The sequence below is a fragment of the Eublepharis macularius genome, chromosome 5, assembly GCF_028583425.1.
Source record: "Eublepharis macularius isolate TG4126 chromosome 5, MPM_Emac_v1.0, whole genome shotgun sequence".
Lineage (NCBI taxonomy): Eukaryota > Metazoa > Chordata > Lepidosauria > Squamata > Eublepharidae > Eublepharis > Eublepharis macularius.
The window spans coordinates 130,832,770-130,853,159 of record NC_072794.1 but is presented as its reverse complement, the minus strand read 5'-3'; the positions used below and the strand labels follow the sequence as shown (position 1 = coordinate 130,853,159).

The 20,390-nt window shown below is 42.7% G+C and overlaps 1 protein-coding gene across 2 annotated transcripts in view; it reads right to left on the bottom strand.

The window, feature by feature from the left end:
• Positions 1-2,572: 2,572 nt before the first annotated feature.
• MMP24 (matrix metallopeptidase 24) overlaps positions 2,573-20,390 on the bottom strand; it is a 55,116-nt gene continuing 37,298 nt past the window's right edge. For both annotated transcript variants that reach the window (XM_054980905.1, XM_054980906.1), the window contains exons 5-9: positions 11,828-11,989; positions 9,882-10,096; positions 6,643-6,781; positions 3,369-3,635; positions 2,573-2,910 (exon numbers count right to left, since the gene is read on the bottom strand). In XM_054980905.1, coding sequence (XP_054836880.1) covers positions 2,573-2,910; positions 3,369-3,635; positions 6,643-6,781; positions 9,882-10,096; positions 11,828-11,989 — 1,121 coding nt within the window. The remainder of the gene's footprint in view (positions 2,911-3,368; positions 3,636-6,642; positions 6,782-9,881; positions 10,097-11,827; positions 11,990-20,390) is intronic.

Genomic DNA, 20,390 nt, shown 5'->3' with positions numbered 1-20,390 from the left:
ATGAATGTGAAAGATGGACAGTGAAGAAAGCTGACAGGAAGAAAATGGATTCATTTGAAATGTGGTGATGGAGGAGAGTTTTGAGGATACCATGGACAACCAAAAAGACAAATAACTGGGTACTAGATCAAATCAAGCCCTAGAAGCTAAAATGACAATATTAAGGCTATCATACTTTGGTCACATCATGAGAAGACAAGATTCTTGAGTGGCCTAGCCCGGTTCAAGAGTGGCTGGGATTCACTGCGAGAGTCATGGGTGGGATGCAAGCGCTGAATAAAAGCAAGATGCTATGCTATGGAGTCCAGATGCTGCCGCTTATCATTGGAGGCTCTTTTGGACTCAGTTAATTCACCCAGATTTGCTATGATGCTCACAAGCTACACAGCAAGATTGATCCAGCTCTGGAAGAAAGAATTTAAAAGAATAAAGTAACACTGCAATCTGAATATGAGAAACTGAAAGATGCCACTTTTGATGACTGGACCCTGTCCATGGGAAGAGTCTGAGCCACTCCAAGAACAACAGCGATAGCAGCAGTAGTGAAGACTTGGTTGGAAATCAGCCTGACCATTCACTTGCTGTGCTCATAACAGTTCCAGGTGTGATTTTTCCCTCCTCGGTGGATGGGTGAACCAGTAGTTAAATCCAGCAAGGAAATAACTGTTTCAAACAAAGGAGAGACCTTCTGAATAAAGAACACTTACCATTAAAAAAAGATTCTCTGGAAAAGTCAATGCTAGGAAAAGTGGAAGGCAGTAGGAAAAGAAGAAGACCTAAAGACTTAAAGGAAAAGAGGAAGAATCAATAAAAGCAACATCCTCCAGTTTGCAAGATCTGAGCAAGTCTGTTAATGACAGGATGTTCTGCAGGTCTTTCATTCATAGGGTGGCCATAGGTCGGAGGTGACTTGATGGCTCATAGCACACACACACACACTTTTTCAGGACTTCCACTCTATTACTTGGTTATTTTGCTAGGGCTGAGCTGGAAGGTCAGCTTCCCAGTGGATCAGTTTAGCTGTTCTCAGCAGGTGCCTGAGGGCAAGCAACTACCAGGGTGCTTTCCAGGGAAACCTTGGTCTGAGGTTGCTCCCAGCAAGGAAAGCTACTCCCCCCCCCTTTCCTATCCATAACATCCTTAGAGAGATCTGAAATAATATTTTAATTCTTGTACCTATTTGGAAAACTGGGTAGAACAGTTAATCACCAAAGATTACAACAGGCAAGTGTACTCAACTGAAACATTCTAAAAAGTAAATATGCTTAATTTTGTTTTCAAGAAACATGTATCAGTTTATGGTGGTGGAGAGTGCCTTCTAGTCACAGCTGACTCGTGAATAATTGAAATACTGATATTTTAAGGTATTGAGATATAACTTCCACATTTTGCAGTACTTTCCCTTCCAAATACATTCTTAAATGTGACATAACAGTTTACTTTCTAATTAGATTCTTGGAAGCAACAGAAAAGTTACTTGTCATTAATGCTGGACTACATTTCTAAGCTATAAGTACAGGATTACTTCTTGATTTGTTCCTCCTCTCCCTGTCATTAAAAGTTTCATCTCCCAACCAAACTTTCCATTGTACTCTTGATGAAAAATGTCTGTATCTTAATGCACATATCACTGACTTCCGTAGATATAAAGGGATGAAAATATCACAGAATTTATATTTAATTTATAATGGTAACAATTTATTGTTGCCAACTTAAAATAGTGGTAATATGACATTTAAATATTCATTACATGACAGATCCTTAAAAACAAGAGCACTGAGAGCTGCATTCACATCAGTCATGTCTGAACCCAAATTGTTTAGTCTTGTAGACTATTATTTGAATCAAGAAATTTCTGTTCCTAGTGCTGTTATGGTTTGATCTGGCTTTAGAGCTGTTTGAAGTTGTGGTCTACACAGAATTACCTCCTAAGAGCTCTTTATATGTATGTATCTGCACTGGCAGATTGGGCGCATCAACTAATTACCATGAATGTACAAAACATCTGACCAGCAGGTATTGGAAAAATGGTATCCAGGTAATTGCCTGGTTCCTGTAATAAATTAAAATCTTTCAGAATGATTCAGCCTCAGAATGTCTTCTTCAGAAGGTACCTAAGTGTTTCTTTTGTGTCCCACAGAATTAATTACCTTTTTGATGAGACAAGTGTAGAAAAAACAGGACTGTTGAGAGGTGGTTGGCTACACTGGCAAATGCTGGGTTTAAAAGAGGGCACTGAAGAAGATTGCTCAGGTGAATTGAAAAAAAGGTTGAAGCAAACTCCTCTTGAGGTCTCCGACACTCACTGAGTGGGTCAGTGAAAAATGCCACACTGAGACACACACGGCACTGAGGCAGTCAGTCAGAAGGAAAGCGGCTCCACCGTGCAAGGCCACCTGGGTATATTTGATTTTTGTCCTCTGTTCTCTCAATCCCAGAATTCTATCTGACTTATACAAGTCTCTTCCAAGAGTTTTGTGTGTGTGAGTGTGTTTGGCAGGCTATCCTTTGATCCTTTTTACTGTCCGAAGCCTGTCATCATCATGTGAGTCTGAATGAACAGCTGAGCCTGTCATACCCATTCTTGAACAGGTCGTCTGTAGTAGGTCACACTTTGTTGGACTTCTTTGTTCTTGAACTGGAAGATTGTGTATACCAGGACAAGGATGCACAGAGATAAAATGCAGGGGATCACAACTGCAATTGCATTGACCGTGCTAGGCACATCGTTGATAGTCACCATAATATCCACATCATCATGAGAGAGGCGTCTATCTTTGCTCCGTTCAACCTCCTTTTGGTTGCAACCCATCCAGTCCTTGAGGATTGACCTGGGATATCCCGGTTCCACAGTCAGCCTCTGGTTATCAAACTTCCAGTACTCTTTACCTTTATAAAAGTAGGTATAAACTGGAAGAGAAAGCAGAGATTACTCCATTTTGCACCATTCAGAGATAACAAATATAGGCATGTAAGAGGAATTCTATACATGACCAGAATAGTTTACTTGGTCAGCACTGAAGGTCACATTGGGTACAGGTGCAATAAGTTGGATGGCAGAAATAGAGAACTCTGTTACTTTGCTTAAGTCTTCCTATGCATGGGAAATTACTTTTGCTCCCCTGCCTGCATGAACACTCATTTGAAGAATGATGACAGGAAATAATGAATGGCAATCACCTATCAGGAAGAATGCTGTACATCATGAAACACATAGTCAAATGTACAAGTTGTGTAGCCAGGAATCTGTGCATAACTATATGCACAGTTGTGGATATACATACAATCCAAATGCAAATCTCAAAAAATAAACAGGAATGTATTAAATGCTATTCAGTGGATAAATATGTAATTTTGTTAATACTCACAGCCTTCTTTGCTAACAAATGCTCCTTGGGGAGCTTGTGGGATCCCTTTCCATACAGTAATGGGTTTGGGATAACCTGGATCTGTTGCTCTCTTGTCCTCATTATATCTCCAATACCGGTCTCCTTTGAAGAAGTAGGTTTTGCCTACAGGTTCCCATCGCAAAGCTGTGTCAATCCCTTCACGAGGAAGACAGTTGCCCAGCTCCACTAAGCTGTGTGGGTACCCTGGTTCTGCTGTCACCTCCTTAAAAACCCAGTACTTATCTCCTAGGCAAGAGAGGAGATAGAGATGTATTTACTGGGAGTCAGTTCAATAATCTGAAAGCTTTCCAATGATGCAGTTTGAGAATGACAAGTGACAGGAAGCACAGCCAAGATTAACATTTGCTAAACAACTTCTATCATAAACCTTAGTTTTTTTACTATACCATGCTGGCAGTTTTCAAGTTAGCTTGTACAAGAATCTCAGTTTAGAAACTAGACTGGAACATTAACATTCTGCACTGGACTGCAAATATATCTATTTATTCAAAATGATATGGGAGAGCATCCAAAGGTTAGGAATGCTTTTATAACAACAAATTTGATAAACAAAAGTTTGGATTTGAGATGTACAGTCATTTAGTCAAATCAGGCTCATAACTCCTTGCTTTATTTTCCTTCCTTGCTATTATCTCCTGCTTTTAAGAGATACAGAAGCATAGGGAAACTAGAATTGAACTCCAACATGGAACTGTCTCATTTGCACAGCTAATAAACAGGAAAATGAGTTGGGCCTGCACAAGAGGAGAGCTACAAATTGATCACTGTACTGCTATCAATTCTCTTGAATCTGTAGCATCAGAAACTAGAGAGAGAGCATAGATAAGGAAGGTTCTGTAGCATAATATTTTCGTTAAGAAAGCTCCTTTGTACTCTGTTTTGAAGTTCTTTGTCTTGATATAATGCAGTGGAAATACATGGATGGATGAAAAGTGTCAAATACAGACCTGTCAAAGTACAAACTTTAAATCTGAGGTTGAATGTGTGTCAGGTTGATGGACCTCAAGAAGCATCCCCTCTGCTATTTTATGTGCCTTATGTTCTACACTGCAAGCTGCACAATCCACCAAGTAGTAAATCCTTCTTTCTTTTTCTTTTTTACAAGAATTATTAAACTGTTTCCTTCCACTCAAGTGTCAATGCAGCTCCAGTGACACAGGAAATGCCAGAGATCCTGCGCTTCCTTCCTCTGTTTCATCATGCAAACAGGATCCTAATTCCCAACCACCACCCAACTACTGTTCGATGTCCTTAAAAACTCCTCAAGGCACAATTCCTAGGATGCCTTTATTGGTCCACACATACTGCTTTTATTCTATTCACCATTTGTGACTTTCCTCAGTAAGTAAGAGGAAAACTACAGGAGACGCATTGTCTCTTTCAAAAAGCCTCAGTTTCAGTTTTTCTTTGGGAGCCCGGGGCGGGGGTGGGGTGGGGGGTGGAATGACATAATAGGAGGCAGGAAATCCAGGGTAGCCTTTTGCAAGAAAGAGAGAGAATCCACAATGCAATTCTCCACCCAAGAGAAGGGCGGGGGGGGGGCGGGATTCTCTCTCTCTTGCAAAAAAGCTGCCCTGGATTTCCTGCCTCCCATTACATTTCACCCCCCACTGCACTCCTGGAGAAAAACCCTAGCCTATCATTCTTTCCCTGGCAGAATTGCACTGAGTGGCTGTTCTTTGTAAGACTACACTACCCAGGAAACCTTGTGGGACCTGACACGTGAAGAATACATGTCTGGCATTTCATGTAGTTTAGCTCTAAGTTTCCTCTCAAATGAGATCTGCCTAGGGTTGCCAGCTCCAAGTTGGGAAATTCCTGGAGATCTAGGGCGTGAAACTGGGAGAAACCTGGAGAAAGAGGGGTTTGGGGAGCGAAAGGACCTTGGCATGGCATAATTCCATGGAGTCCACCCCCCAAAGTAGCCATTTTCTCCAGGTGAACTGATCTCTGTGGCCTGGAGACCAGTTGTAATTCCGGGGGATCTCCAGCTACTACCTGGATGCTGGTAACCCTAGATCTGCCCTGCACCTGAACATCTCACTACCAACTACCAAGTAAATTTTCACGAATTTCCTCCACTCCATGATGGCAGAGGCTTTCTAAAAGTACCCGCCCCCCCATCTTGTGATGGATATATTCCTCGGAGCCCAGTTTCAGCGATCTTCTTATTCCCTGAATCCTCCTTATGATTCAGATCTCCAAAATCTAACCATCCCTCCTAGTTCTGCAGTTACCTTTCCTTTGTTATTCAGGATCTCCCGGTTTCTCTGAGGCACTTCTTCTCAGGCTAAACACCAATCTTTTAAGATGAAAAAGCAGATGGAGGAGGGGAGGATTTGGACTGTGCTGCAGTGCTGGGGTGGAGGGATTTAACTCTTTCCACCCTGCACCATTTCCCCAACAGAAGGTGCTCCCAAACCTGAAATTATCATGGGGAGAAGCACCTGTGTTCTATCTGCCTATAACCCACAACAGTAACTTGGGGGATGCTTTCTATCAGAAAAAAAGAAAGTGGGGAAAGAGTTAACCTCCCCAGCATTATGACTCAGATTGAATTTGTAAGCCCCTACAGCTAGCATTAGTCTAAAAAAAAATTTCAGGAGACTCAGTATCTTCTGTAATGCGTAGCCTTGTCTCTCATTGGGAGAGACAGGAGTTCTTTCTCCTTTTCTTGCTATTTGCAGCCTTGTTACCAAAACAACTTTAGAGAGTGTTTAAGGCAAGTTCACCCAGAAAAACACCATTCATGGCAAATTGAAGATTATTTTGGACACTGCTTGATGCCCAAGAGCAAGTCAACAGCCCCAAGAAGCTGTTTAACAAAAGAAACCCACCTTTCTATCCTAGTTAAATTATTCATTATCTATGAAGTTTTACTTGTTCAGGTTCAAAAAGATTGCCAATTAGACAATTTCTGTTGCAGAATTCAATAAAAATATCACCAGTTTTGAAATTTAAGCGAAAGTCAGTATGTGGAAAAATTGCATAGAAACATAATCGACTTGTGAATATGAAATTATAAACTTCACGTAAATACATATTTGTGAGATTTTAAATTTAATTTTGTACCCCTGCATAGATCAAACTGATAACAAAACAGAAAGGCGTTTTTTATTCTTACAACCAAATTAAATTATGTAAAAAAATATTCTCTGCCCACCTTTGCTAATCTGTAAAATGCACATTACAGCAGAATTATGTATGTAAAATTACCAGCAAAAAAATTTACCCTTAAAGAATACAAATTTTCCATCAGATCTTTCATAGGCAGCATCAATCTTTGCAGGCAACCCTTTCCAGAACTGTTCAATCTGCATGGGGTAACCTTCTTGCACACGATTGTTGCGGAGACGCCAAAACCAGCGATCCTAGAAAGAAGCAAAGGATTTCCTAAGATTGTACATTAGATGCCAATATAACTGATAACAAAGCAAAAAGCCACGTTCTAGAGAGTTACCTCTATTAACAGTCTCAGACTATCTGTTCCCTTCATAGTACTACTGCCTTGAAATCTGCTCTTTTAACATTTTGATCTTCTAAAACTAAAACTGATTGAAGCAATTCAACCTGGCTCCTCTACACGCCATTCTATTTGCCTCATTCCTGTCCCACCTATTTCACATTATATTCCAAAAGCCACTTCCTCCTCCTTGCTTTCCATTTTGACTCTTCTTTTTGGAACTGCCTCTTCTCATCATCCTGAATCGCCCTGTCAAAAAAAGTCACGTTGACATTAACACCAATATGGCGCAGTGGTTAGAGTACTGAACTGGGGAGACTTGGGTACAAATCACCACTCTTTCATGAAGCCCGTTGGGTGATCTTGGGCTAGTTGCTCTCTGTCAACCTAAGCTTCCTCACTTTGTTTTTGTGAGGATAAAATGAGAGAAGAGAATGCTGTTCTAAAAAAAGTGATAAAAATGTATTAGATAATTCTTGAATCCTGCTATACCTGAGTCACCTCCTCCTTCATTTTCTTGGTTATGTTAATTTCCACATTGAAACCATCCGAAATCATTTCCATGGCTTCTTCCTTCCTGTGATCCTCACAGCTGAATCAAGTCTCATATATACCTAGCCTTACATTATGAACAGAGATCTTTTTCAAATAAAGCTGCAATACACTGATTCAGACCACTGGTATATCAAGGTCAGTGTTGCCTAATCCGAATGACAGCAGCTCAGGGTTTCAAGCAGAGGTCTTTTACATCACTTACTATGAGATCAATTTGACTAGAGATGCCAGGGATTGAACCTGGACCTCTTGCATGCAAAGCAGGTGCTCGGCCACTGAGTCATGGCACCTCCCCAGCTTTGATTTCACATCCCCTGCCTCTCACTTCTAGGCTTGACCCTTCAATCCATATTTCTTTTACTGTCTCTCTTACCGTTTTTATTAGTGACAGAAAACATTTTCTCCATCTCTTATCCTATCCTTGGCACTAACCATAAGAACAGTTTTACTGACCAATACCCATCTCTTCCCAAAGTCCAAAAACATTAATGTTCTGTTCTTCCTTCGCCAAACTTCTCCAGACCCAACACCAATACCAGTTCTCATTTGATTTCTCCAATAAAATTCAGTTGCAGGTCTAGATCCCTGTCAGCAAGTCTGTTCTACAGATGATGGCATGGGAGATGTTAAGAAACAAATCCACAGTTTGCAGTGGTAGACTCTGGGAAAAGAGGTGGTGGAACTCAGTGGCTTGCCCTCGAAGAAAATGGTCACATGTAGAGATGGGCACGATCCCAAAAAAATTAATGATCCAGCTGATCGTGGATCGGCGCAAGCGACAATCCCGAATTACCGATCCACACCTACCATCTCCCGTTCCCAAGCCGTGGATCGTGGATTGTGGATGCCAAAGCGGGGCACGCTGGTATTCCCAGCTATGTGGGAAGGTGGGTTGTGGTGGCGGCCGACTCTCTCAGTCTCTCTCTCTCTCTCCAAAGGCTAGCAAGTAGCAAGCAAGAGCTCTGTCCCACTCCACTGCTCGCAGAAAGTGAAACCCAGCCTAGGAGACCACGGCTATTTATAAGCACAGGTCCCATTAAGCAATGCAGGAGGTCTGTGTTTGGCCATCAGAGCTGCCTATCAGGGTTTGCAGGGATGAGATTGGAGTGCCCGTGGCTACAGGACACCCCCTTCCCCCTCGCTCCCCTGGGTGTCTTCTCCCAACTTGTGACTGCTTTGCTGCTCCGTGGTTGGAAGGAAGCCCTGCTGATCAAGGAAAGCTGGGCTTCCATTCGGGTTTCCAGGGCGACAAAAGGAGGGCAAACAGAGCTCAGGCATTCCCCTGGCTCCGTTGCCAGGGGAATAGATTGCTGGTGCGTGAGTGTCTGGATCCCTGATCCGGGCCTGATCGCCCTGATCCAGGCCCCTCCCGATCGCTGGATCGTTGGCTGTGGACGATCACGATCCGCCGGTTCACGATCACACGATCACCATTATCGTGGGTTTTTTCAATCGTAATGCGGATCGTGTCCATCTCTAGTCACATGGCTGGTGGCCCCGCCCCCTGATTTCCAGACAGAGAGGAGTTTAGCTTGCCAATCTAAACTCCCCTCTGTCTGGTGATCAGGGGGTGGGGCCACCAGCCATGTGACCATTTTCAAGCGGTTCCAGAACTCCGTTCCACTGCGTTCCTGCTGAAAAAAAGCCCTGGGTAGACTGAACAGACTTACCATCTCATTCTGCATAATATACAGATCAGCTCTTACCCCTGCTACTAATATTCTAAATTCCTACTACTTGGTGGAACACACCCACTTCTGTCATCTTTTAAAGTAAGAACAGCTGCTATACTCAATGAAGGAAATTGTAAAGTAGCAGCCAGTTTCATTTTATAGAGTTTATGCCAGAATGGTCTCCAATTTAGGGTTGCCAGCTCCAGGTTGGGAAATACTTGGAGATTTGGGGGGAAGAACCCAGTGAGAGGGGTTGTCCTCAGCATATTATAATGCCATAGAATCTATTCACCAAAGCAACCATTTCCTCCAGGGAAACTGATCTCTGTCGTCCGAAAATCAGTTGTGATTCCAGAAGGTTGGCAACTCTACCCCAATTAGATTCTTCAGTTTACTCAGCATAATGGTTGATCCAGCCTAATTCCGCAGATTTTCATATAGTACATTAGGACAAAACAGCATACCATGGTTTGTGCCAAATGAAAAGTCACTAAGAGAGCAATCTTAAACAGGTCTACTCAGAATCTTACTCAGGTTTATTCATTGGCTCTTAGTCCCAGGAAAGATTTTTTGAATTGCACTGTAGTTGAAACTAAGTATCCAAGCAACAAGAAACTGTACGCATAGGGCTTGTTCATGTAGCACCAAACTGTGATTTGATGTTATATTTGAACCATATTGTTAAGTTGCATAAATGCACAGATGAAAAGAATGTCAAACGTTTCTTCTCATATATGTAGGGCAAAAAGAAACATTTCCAATAGAAAACAGTTTTACTACCTTAAAAACAAACATTTCTCCTCTAAACAGAGCCACTGTATTGAAGTTTCCATCACATATATTGGGTTTACTGCCTGGGGCAGATGGCCTGTCTCCTAATGGGGGTCTGGGAGGTCTTGAATGTCTGTCATGCTTTCTTTCTGAAGTGGAATGGATTCTACGAACAGGAAGGGTTGGTAATGGTCTGGTGGGTTCCAATGGCTCAGCAGGAGGACCTAAACAAAAAGGAAAGGGAAAAAAGCACTAATGAAGCGCCAGGACACTGCGTACCGAGTTTTTGCCAGAAATCTTTGCTTCCTACCCAGGCCTGAACGCAATCTTCTACTTTCTACACAAATGAAGGTCCCACTAGCTCTATGGTGGTAGACCAGTGGTGCTCATACTTTTTTTTAGTAAACAGTGTTTGATCCTTGCTGAGGGTAAGATAACTATGCGGAGTGGGATAGGTGGCCTTTTCACTGTTTTCTCCTTTTTTATTTCTCTTGTCTTCAAAGCGTTTTTTTTTTTTGTGGGGAGGGGGGAGATGTCAGTAAAGATGTGTGCTCTAGTATTGAAATGGAAACAGAAAAATGGAAGGAAAGGATCAAGAAATGACAATACACTGCCGTTAGGAAGGAGTTGAAGTTTAGCACTATAAAAGGATTAATTTCAAAGATCTAGCTGAGAGTATACTTCTGCAGTGGCACTGCAGGCTAAGTTCAGCCTGAAATACTTCCTTTAAAAGCTAATGATTTAAAAAGACTTGTACAGCAATATGGGGTTTTCATTTGTATCTATTTTTTCTCACAGTCAGGCAACTATATTTCACTTGATTATTATATATAACTGTGCTTGCTGAAGGGATGGGCATTGCACATTACCAGCAACAACATACTGTGTTTTGAGTACTGGGAAAACATTATTTCCCTATAACTGATGAAGTTACAAGAGCAACATCACCCATATCCTGCTCAAAAGCTTGTGTTATGTGTTATGTGCCATAAAGCCATTTCCAACTTATGGTGACCCTATGAATTAACAACCTCCCAGATTTCCTATCATTGACATTCTTGCTCTGGTCTTACAAACTGAAGGCTGTGGCTTCCTTTATTCAGTCAATCCGTCTCATATTGGGTCTTCCACTTCTCCTATTGCCTTCAACCTTTCCTAGCTCAGCAGTTCAGCGACTGCTAAAGCCCCACTTAGCAATGGGAGCTTCCTGGGTGACTTGGGCCAGTGACGCTCAACCTGACTTACCTCACAGGGTAATTGTGAGGATAAAATGGAGAGGAAAATGAGGCAAACTGCTTTTGTCCCCACAGGGGAGAATGACAGTGTATAAATGAGGTAAATAATGGATCATTATCTGGAAAGACCCTAAGACTCCCTGAGGTCAGTTTCCTCAGAGTGTCCTCTGTTCAGATATTAAGAGGGAGGCATTCCTGATGGCTGCTCTTCAGTTATGGATGTCATTTTAAGTGAAGATCTGTCAGACCTAAAGCCTGAGCATTTTAAGAGACCTAAACAGAGAGTTGGTAGTAAAAAATAAATGAGGTTACTTGTAATTTTTTGTTTGAATATGCATGTTTATACCGTCACAATCTCTCCCCACACATACCTTGTGTCCAGGGCTTTTTTTCTGGGAAAAGAGATGGTGGAACTCAGTGGGTTGCCCTTGGAGAAAATGGTCACATGGCTGGTGGCCCCGCCCCTGATCTCCAGACAGAGGGGAGTTTAGATTGACCTCCGTGCCGCTCAGCGGCGCAGAGGTCAAAACTCCCCTCTGTCTGGAGATCAGGGGGCGGGGCCACCAGCCATGTGACCATTTTCAAGAGGTTCCGGAACTCCGTTCCCCCATGTTCCCCCTGAAAAAAAGCCCTGCTTGTGTCAGTATATTTCAGTACCCTAAGCTGCCCTGAACCTAAAGGTTAGGATAGAGAATTTAAATAAAGTAGACACTGCCTCACCATAGATCTTTTGAATTCCTTGAAGGTCATCCAGTGGTAGCTTGAAGTTGTGTGTTTCCATGTACTGATAGAAAGGAGCCATGATGGCACTGGGCTCATTGGAATGCTCAAGGCCAAGTGCATGACCAAGTTCATGCACCGCAACAAGAAAGAGATCATTTCCTTAAAAGAAAAAGTACATAACAATAGAATGAGATCATCACAATTAATGTTACATCAGTATGATAATAGTATCCATCACAAGCTCTGAATCTTCTGAAGAATATAACCATTTTATCCAGCACTTACAGAGGCTCAGCAGCAAGACCTTTTAAAAAGAGGCTTTGTGGGAGCTGGAAGACTCCAGATTCTAATTTGCCCATATATTGTAATTCTTCATATTGTTCGAATACTAATAAAAGGCATTTCTCTAGCTGTTGAGGTCTCCAATCTGGATCAGGGCTGTGGTGCTGGGGGGCAGGAGTAGTTACCCCTTTGCCATCACAGCATTTTCCTGTTCTCAATCATGCCCCCAGAAAGGTATGTTTTTTCCTATGGGTTAAAGAGCAGCACAGGGGAAGGAGAGATCAGCAATCTATACTGAGAAAATAGTGTTAAATGCATTCCCTTGGCACCAACCCAAACCATTAGAACTTAAAAAAAAACACTGTGGGATTTCCTGGGTCACATCTCACAGCTGATGGATCTGATGAAGTAGATTCTAGCTATGAAAACAGTACAATAAAATTATTAGGCTTTGAGATACCACAAACCTCTTTGTTGTTTAAAAATAATATGGCTCATGATGACAATTGGAAGAAGTTTCTGACAACTTGTGATTAAGTTATGCAAATGAGATGATGGCTGAATAACTTTGCAAAACTGGAGGATATGTTTCAGAGGCTTGAAAGAAAATGGATGAGATGAGACCCGAGTCCCTAGAAATATGACTCAAACATAAGTAACTGTTCGACACTTGAACAGCATTTGACATACCTCAACTCAAGAGGAAGGAGGAGCAGCAACAACAGCAGCTAGGGGCCAAGCTGCAAGTGACGAATGACACTTGCCTGGCAAGTGAACAGACTCACGTGTATTCCTCCCTGTTCACTTGCCATTCACTTGCGCTCCACTTGATCAAGTGAACAGGGAGGAATACACATGAGTCTGTTCACTTGCCAGGCAAGTGTAATTCATCACTTGTAGCTTGGCTCTTGGCGAAAGGTGCTATGCCAGCTTAAGGTATGAAAAAATGCACAATCACAATTCATTTTAGTCCTTTGTAAAGAAGAATGAATATGCTACTTTCATTGTTATTTTGTATTTTAAATTAAAAACTGTTCAATTCTGCAAGCTTAAAATGTTTGAGGATACTTGTGCACTGCATGCAGTGAGCGCTGTATTTCCATAGGTGACCTGCGGCCCTTGTGAACGGATAAATAAGGACATATGCGTCAAAGCAAATCTACTTACGTGGCAGGGAGTCATAAAGAAATTCTAATCATCTTTGAATATGAATCATAAATAAGAATACTTGAACTGAGCTAATCCTTAGCAAACAGAAGTTTTAAACCTCAGTGGAAAAGCTCCCCTTTCTACCAGACAACAGGAACCAAAAGACTTTTTAACAAGCATGTTTGTCTTTCACCAATTACTATTTATTTCTAGTACTGAATTTCTCAAATGTATGGGTATTGGTAAGGTTTCAAAAATATTTTAATTGCTCTTAAGAGGTTTATTTAATGCTTATTATCTACCAGTGGATGGTGATTTTCATTGATTCCCTCCTCCCACTGTAAGCCCGAACATCACACCCAGCACTATTCCCGGGAGCAGGGTTTTAGGGGGTGCAGTGGGCTGCTGCAAGAAAGGGGATCCAGGAAAATTCTGTTCCATGAGTGGTATTTTGAATGCAAGGATTTTACACGCTTTTAATATATTTGTCTCTTCACTTTCGTGAGGTTTGTATAGAGGCCAAATAGCAAAATATAAGAATCATGTTTTTATATTACTTGCCACATTCCAGAGGCTCCTTTCGTGCAACGAAGCTGTTGAGCAAAACAGAGCTTCTTCATGGACAAGGACTTCCTTTTTGTTTCTATTGTGTTTTGGACAACAGACTATTTACAGTGTAATCCTAAAAAGAGATCTAAATCTATTGATTTCAATGGCCTTAGAGTGTAACTCTGTTAGGATTGTTATTTTATACTTGTAACAGCGTTAGGTATACTTACGTGTGCTACAAATAAACCCTTCACTGTGTTAACAGAAAAACCTATTCTTGGTAAGAGCTGTGTGCATAGTATGGTCACCAACCTCCAGATGGAACCTGGCGATCTCATGGAATTACAACTGATCTCCAGACAACAGAGATCAGTACCCCTGGATAAAATGGCTACTTTGGAGGGTGGATACCCAGCTAAGCTCCCTCCTCACCCACCCCATCCAACCTCTCCAAGGCTCCACCTCCAAATCTCCAGGAATTTGCCAACCCTGAACTGACAACTAGAGATGGGCACGATCGGCATTACGATAGAAAAATACCCACGATAATGGCGTTCGCGCGATCAGGACCCGGCGGATCGGTGCCGTCCACAGCAACCGATCTAGAGTTCGGGGGGGGGGGGCGCTTCATCGGGGCTTGATTCGGGCCATCGGGATCTGATTGAGGATGCAGACAATCAGGAGCCAGTAATCTATTCCCGGGGCAATGGAGCCAGGGGAATGCCTGAGCTGTGTTTGCCCTCCTTCTGTCGCCCTGGAAACCCGAATGGAAGCCCAGCTTTCCTTGATTAGCAGGGCTTCCTTCCAACCACGGAGCAGCAACGCACTCACCAGTTGGGAGAAGAGACCCAGGGGAGGGAGGGGGAAGGGGGTGTTCTGTAGCCATAGGCACTCCAAATGTTTTTTGCTTTTTAAAAAAATAGGGCTTTGTAGGAGGAATGGCTGTTTTTCTGTCTGTCACTCTCTGTTTTTAACTTGCTTTTAAAACACTGTATTTTGTGGGAAAACCTCATTCATGGCTCTGTGTGTGTGTTTAAAATATGCTTTTGAAAGACTGGCTGCTTGCTTTTAAAATCGGGTGGGGAGGAATGGAGGATTCTGTCCCTGCTTTTTTTTAAAAGCTGGCTGAAACATGTTGACGGGGTGTCTCTCTCTCTCTCTATTTGGAGAGGCAGGGATGGGTTAAAAACTCCCCCCCTCTAAGAGAGAGAGAGAGAGAGAGAGAGTGTGTGTGTGTGTGTGTGTGTGTGTGTGTGTGTGTGTGTGTGTGAACGTCCCCTCCCTGAGGAGAGGCGGCTTGTCGTCGCCTCTCCGTGCCCACTGGGCCTGGCGGTCACCGCCACCACCCACCTTCCCACATAGCTGGGAACAGCGGGGCGCCCCTCCGCTTTGACCTCCCCGATCTGATCCATGGATCGGAAACAGGAGATGATCGGTGTGGATCAGTGATTTGGGGTCATTGCCAGTGCCTATCCCCGATCAGCTTGATCGGTAATTTTTTTGGATCGTGCCCACCTCTACTGACAACCCTAGTGCATAGACTCTCTGTATAATGGCAAGTAAATTCAAATCAAAGGTTATTAATACTGGTGACAAATGAGTTTTATCAAATTGGAAACAAGGTTTAAAAAAGTGTTAGAGAGTGCATGAAATAGCGAGTGGTCAAAATAGAAGTAATATGGTAAAGAAAAAAATTAAAAAGTCATGTATGATTAAAAACAAGGGCAGCAAAATCAATTGTTACATAACATAAAATCTAGCCAATTTTAATCTTTCTTTATTACTCAGCATTAAACTTTGCTGGCACAGCAAATATGTAAAGAGATAGAAACTCCATGTATTTGAACCTTGTAAATGGAATATAAGAAGGGAGAGCCTAGCTCTTTGGCACTATGCTAGAAAACCAGAGAGAATAAAGAAACAGAGCAAAAACAGTGCAAGATAGGCTTAATAGGACAAACAGATATTAGACATGAAAAGCAGATGTATGGCAAGTTACAATGAAGAAAGAGAGACAGTACAAAATAATGGAAAAGAGTAGAGTGAAAAAGATTTTATTGCCCCTAGCTGATTTTTCTGCTGTAATAACCATCTTTGCAGAAAGACCTCGGATAGTTAAATTAGAACAATGTTAATTTATCTGTTTTTATTTAAAGCAACCTGAGAAATCAATTGTTCTTAAGGAAGCACAGAACTGCTGAAGAGTTTTCTGATGCAGATACCTGATGATATATGCCTAATGTAAACTTAACTTCAGAGACTAAGGCATTTTGTCACTAATGACTCTCCTTTTTAGCTTTGGCAGCCTTTGAGTTTCAGTAAGTAGGTCACCTGAATTCAGAGAACAGTGGCAGCCTAAGGTTGGCATTGTTCACCCAGCCTCTCTCCGTCTGATCAAGTCTTCCTGAGATGCCTACAGCCCAGATAATTATGGATTTGTATGATGGCCAAACACTGTTACACACACAGTTATGTGAACGCTTTTATTACACTATGGGCTGCCTGCATGTTTTACTTTCTCCCAAAATACTACAATACAATCCTAAACAGAGTTACATACCCACTCCCCAAAGTCCATGGAAGTCAATGGGCTTAGAAAGATACAAGTGGGAGATCTACAAAAGATACAAGAGGGAGATCTACAAGAACTTGCAGGGGGGGAGGAATCTCATTTTCCCTTCCCCCATTCTTTCTTTCTCCTGAAAGTTCCCATAGCCTCTCCCCCTTTTCTTCTTCCTTCTTTCCTTCCCACCCAACAGCCATCCTACAGCTGAATTGTGCAGTTCCAGCCGCTGGGCCTGGACCCAGTTGCACTGTGGAGTACTCACAAGGACTTGCAAGGGGCATCTTATTTTCCCCTGAATCCCCCGCCCCACACTGTGCCCTCTTTCCCTCCTCCTAGCAGACCTATATCCTCTCCCCTTTCCATATTTCCTTCTCCCCTTCGCCCTTACCTACCATTTATATGCTGCCATCTTCACTTACTTTTTTCAGTTATACCCTCTTCATTTACTTCTTTTTCATTTATACCCTCCCTTTCTGCACAATGGGGATCCCAAGCAGCTTATATCATTCTTCTCCATTTTGTCTTCACAACAGTCTTGTGAGGTAGGTTAGGCTGAGAGTGTGTGATGGGCCCATGGTGACCCAGCAAACTTTTATGGCAGCGTGGGTCTTCCAGATCCTAGTCTGACTATACTTGGCTAAGTCTGGAGCCTTCCTTGTGATGGAGTAAGGTTACGTACTTACCTAGGGAGACATAAAGGGAGCTTATACAGTCAGAATACTGTCACTATACTAGATTAAATATGGTAGAAACAATTTGTTTGGTGCCACTACCATTCTCTGGATATGCAGATTATACAAAATGCACAGTGTTTTAAGTATCACAATTTACAGAAACAGCAAAAAAAAACAAACCCCTGCTAACATTACCAGTGTTCATACCAGGGCTTTTTTTCAGTGGGAACGCGGTGGAACAGAGTTCTGGCACCTCTTGAAAATACTCGGCAATAGTGCATGAAAACAATATTATTTCAAAGAATCCAATGTGTTTCTTCCTCATTTCCCTCTCAAGATTTACACCACCTCTTTTCCCAGGAAAAAAACCCTGGTTCAAACTAAACCAAGTGGTGCTGACACAAATCAATTGCAATAATCAATACTGTACATGGAAAACTCTCCCCAAACCACTGTCATTTAAATACTTAAAACTGCCAGTACAATGTAAAATTTTAGCATCCTGTAATCTATCACGAAATAAAGCGAGAATATAAGACTTCCATGTTCTGTGGCAGATAAACCAATTGGCCAAAATCAGTTCCACAACTTACACCTAATTTAAATTTAAAAGGCACAATCTCCTGTATATGCAGCATTCAGGGAAAAGAAAAAAACAGGGTTGCGCTTACCTGTAACTGTTGTTCAATTGAGTCATCTTCTGTGCAGGCACACATGGGGACTGCACATGCGCAGGTCAACCATGGATGTTCCAAAGCAAGTGCAAGACAGTCTCTTATCCTTTTTGCGCACCTCCCACCCAGGAGCGGCTATAAAAGGTGGGGCAAGTGGCTCCCTCCCTCGGTTCTCTAAGCCACTGGTGGAAAAAGAAGGCAAGAAAAAGAGCATATGGCAGGGAAGGATGTGTGCCTGCATAGAAGACCATTTGATGAACAGTTACAGGTAAGTGCAACCCTGTTTTCATTGTCATGTCTTCTGTGCAGTCCCACATGAAAGATCAGCAAGCTAACTTACCCAGAAGGTGGACGTGAAGCTCTTTCATGGAAGAGACAGTTCAGGACAGCCTTCTCAACAGCTGTGTCCCTTCTGGAGTCTACATCAATGGCATAATGCTTACTAAATATGGACCAGGTGGCTGCCTTACACAGCTGAGGAACTTTCCCTCCAAAGAACATAAGAGAAGCCATGTTGGATCAGGCCAATGGCCCATCCAGTCCAACATTCTGTCACATAGTGGCCAAAAAACCAGGTGTCATCAGGAAGTCTGCCAGTGGGGAAGAGACACTAGAAGCCCTCCCACTGATTGCCTCCACAAACACCAAGAATACAGAGCATTACTGCCCTAGAGAGTTCCATCTATACCTTGTGGCTAATAGCTACTGATGGACCTCTGCTCCATATGTTTATCCAATCTCCTCTTGAAGCTGTCTATGCTTGAAGCTGCCACCACCTCCTGTGGCAGTGAATTCCATGAGTTAATCACTCTTTGGGTGAAGAAGTACTTCCTTTTATCCATTCTAACCCGACTGCTCAGCAATTTCATTTGGTGCCCACAAGTTATTGTATTGTGAGGAAAGGAGAAAAATACTTCTCTACCTTCTCTATCCCATGCATAATCTTGTAAACCTCTATCATGTCGTCGTTTCTCCAAACTAAAGTCGTTGTTTCTCCAAGCTAAAGAGCCCCAAGCTCTTTAACCTTTCTTCATAGGGGAAGTGTTCCACCCTTTTAATCATTCTAATTGCCCTTTTCTGCCCTTTTTCCAGTGCTATAATGTCTTTTTTTGAGGTATGGTGACCAGAATTGTACACAGTATTCCAAATGAGGCCGTACCATTGGTTTATACAGGGGCATTATGATACTAGCTGATTTGTTTTCAATTCCCTTCCTAATAATCCCCAGCCTTTTTTATTGCTGTCACACACTATTGACATTTTCAGTGAGTTATCCGCCACGACTCCAAGCTCTCTCTCTTGGTCAGTCTCCACCAGTTTGGACCCCATCATTGTGTATTTATATTTGGGATTTTTGGCCCCAAAGTGCATTACTTTGTACTTGGCCACGTTGAACCTCATTTGCCACATTGACGCCCACTCGCCCAGCCTCAACAGATCCCTTTGGAAAGCCTCACAATCCTCCCTGGTTCTCACCACCCTGAACAATTTAGTGTCATCTGCAAACTTAGCCACTTCATAGCTTACTCCCAACTCCCAATCATTAAATGAACAAGTTAAAAAGCACTGGACCCAATAATGAGCCCTGTGGTACCCCACTGCTTACCACCCTCCACTGTGAATATTGCCCATTTATACTCACTCTCTGTTTCCTATTCATTAGCCAGTTTTTGATCCACAAGAGGACTTGTCCTTTTACCCCATGACTAGTGAGCTTACTTACTAGCTTTTGATGAGGAACTTTATCAAAAGCTTTCTGGAAGTCCATCTTGCTGAATGGCAATGTCATAAGAGGATGAGGGGGGAATGCAAATAGGAGGGTGCACAACCAAGGGATCTGACAGGCATCTCTGAGAGAGGTCTTCGGCAAACAGATCTATGGTAGGATACCTTACATTGCAAAAATAGGGTGGAGGAAGTCCATGCAGGCAGACCATTAGTAGTTTTGGTATTTGGACCAAGTTAGTGCATCTGTCAGAACACTGCCCTAGCTCGCTATGTATATGGCAAAGACAGGGCTCAATAATAACAACAACATTTGATTTATATGCCACGTTTCAGGACAACCTCTCAGAGTGGTTTACAAAGTATGTTATTATTATCCCCACAACAATACACCCTGTGAGGTGGGTGGGGCTGAGAGAGCTCCTAGAAGTTGACTGACCCAAGGCCACCCAGCTGGCTTCAAGCGGAGAAGTAGGGAATCAAACCCAGTTCTCCAGATTAGAGTCCTGCGCTCTTAACCACTACACCAAACTGCTGGATAGCTCATTATCAGTGAGGACTCCCAGGAGAGAGCCAGGGCAGCTGTGCCCCGCATCTGTTCAAGTAATGCATGGCAGTTGTATTGTCCATGCATATCTGAACATTCTTGTCTTCCACTAAGCAAACTAGAGTATTCAGAGCATAACTTATTGCCCTGAGCTTGAGGAGGTTGATGTACATAGATGATTCATGAGGGTACCATGCTCCTTTTATCTGGGTGGTCCCAGAACAAGCCCCCCATCCCAACAGAGAGGCATCTGTGTAGATCAAGATATGAACTGGGAAGGAACCAAAAGGGTTCCCCACTAAGAGGTTCTGTGTGTTGTTTCACCACTTCAAGGAGGTGTGGACAGGGGCAGCGCAAGGGTTTGCAGCACTCGCGGCTGGCTGGCTGGGTGCCT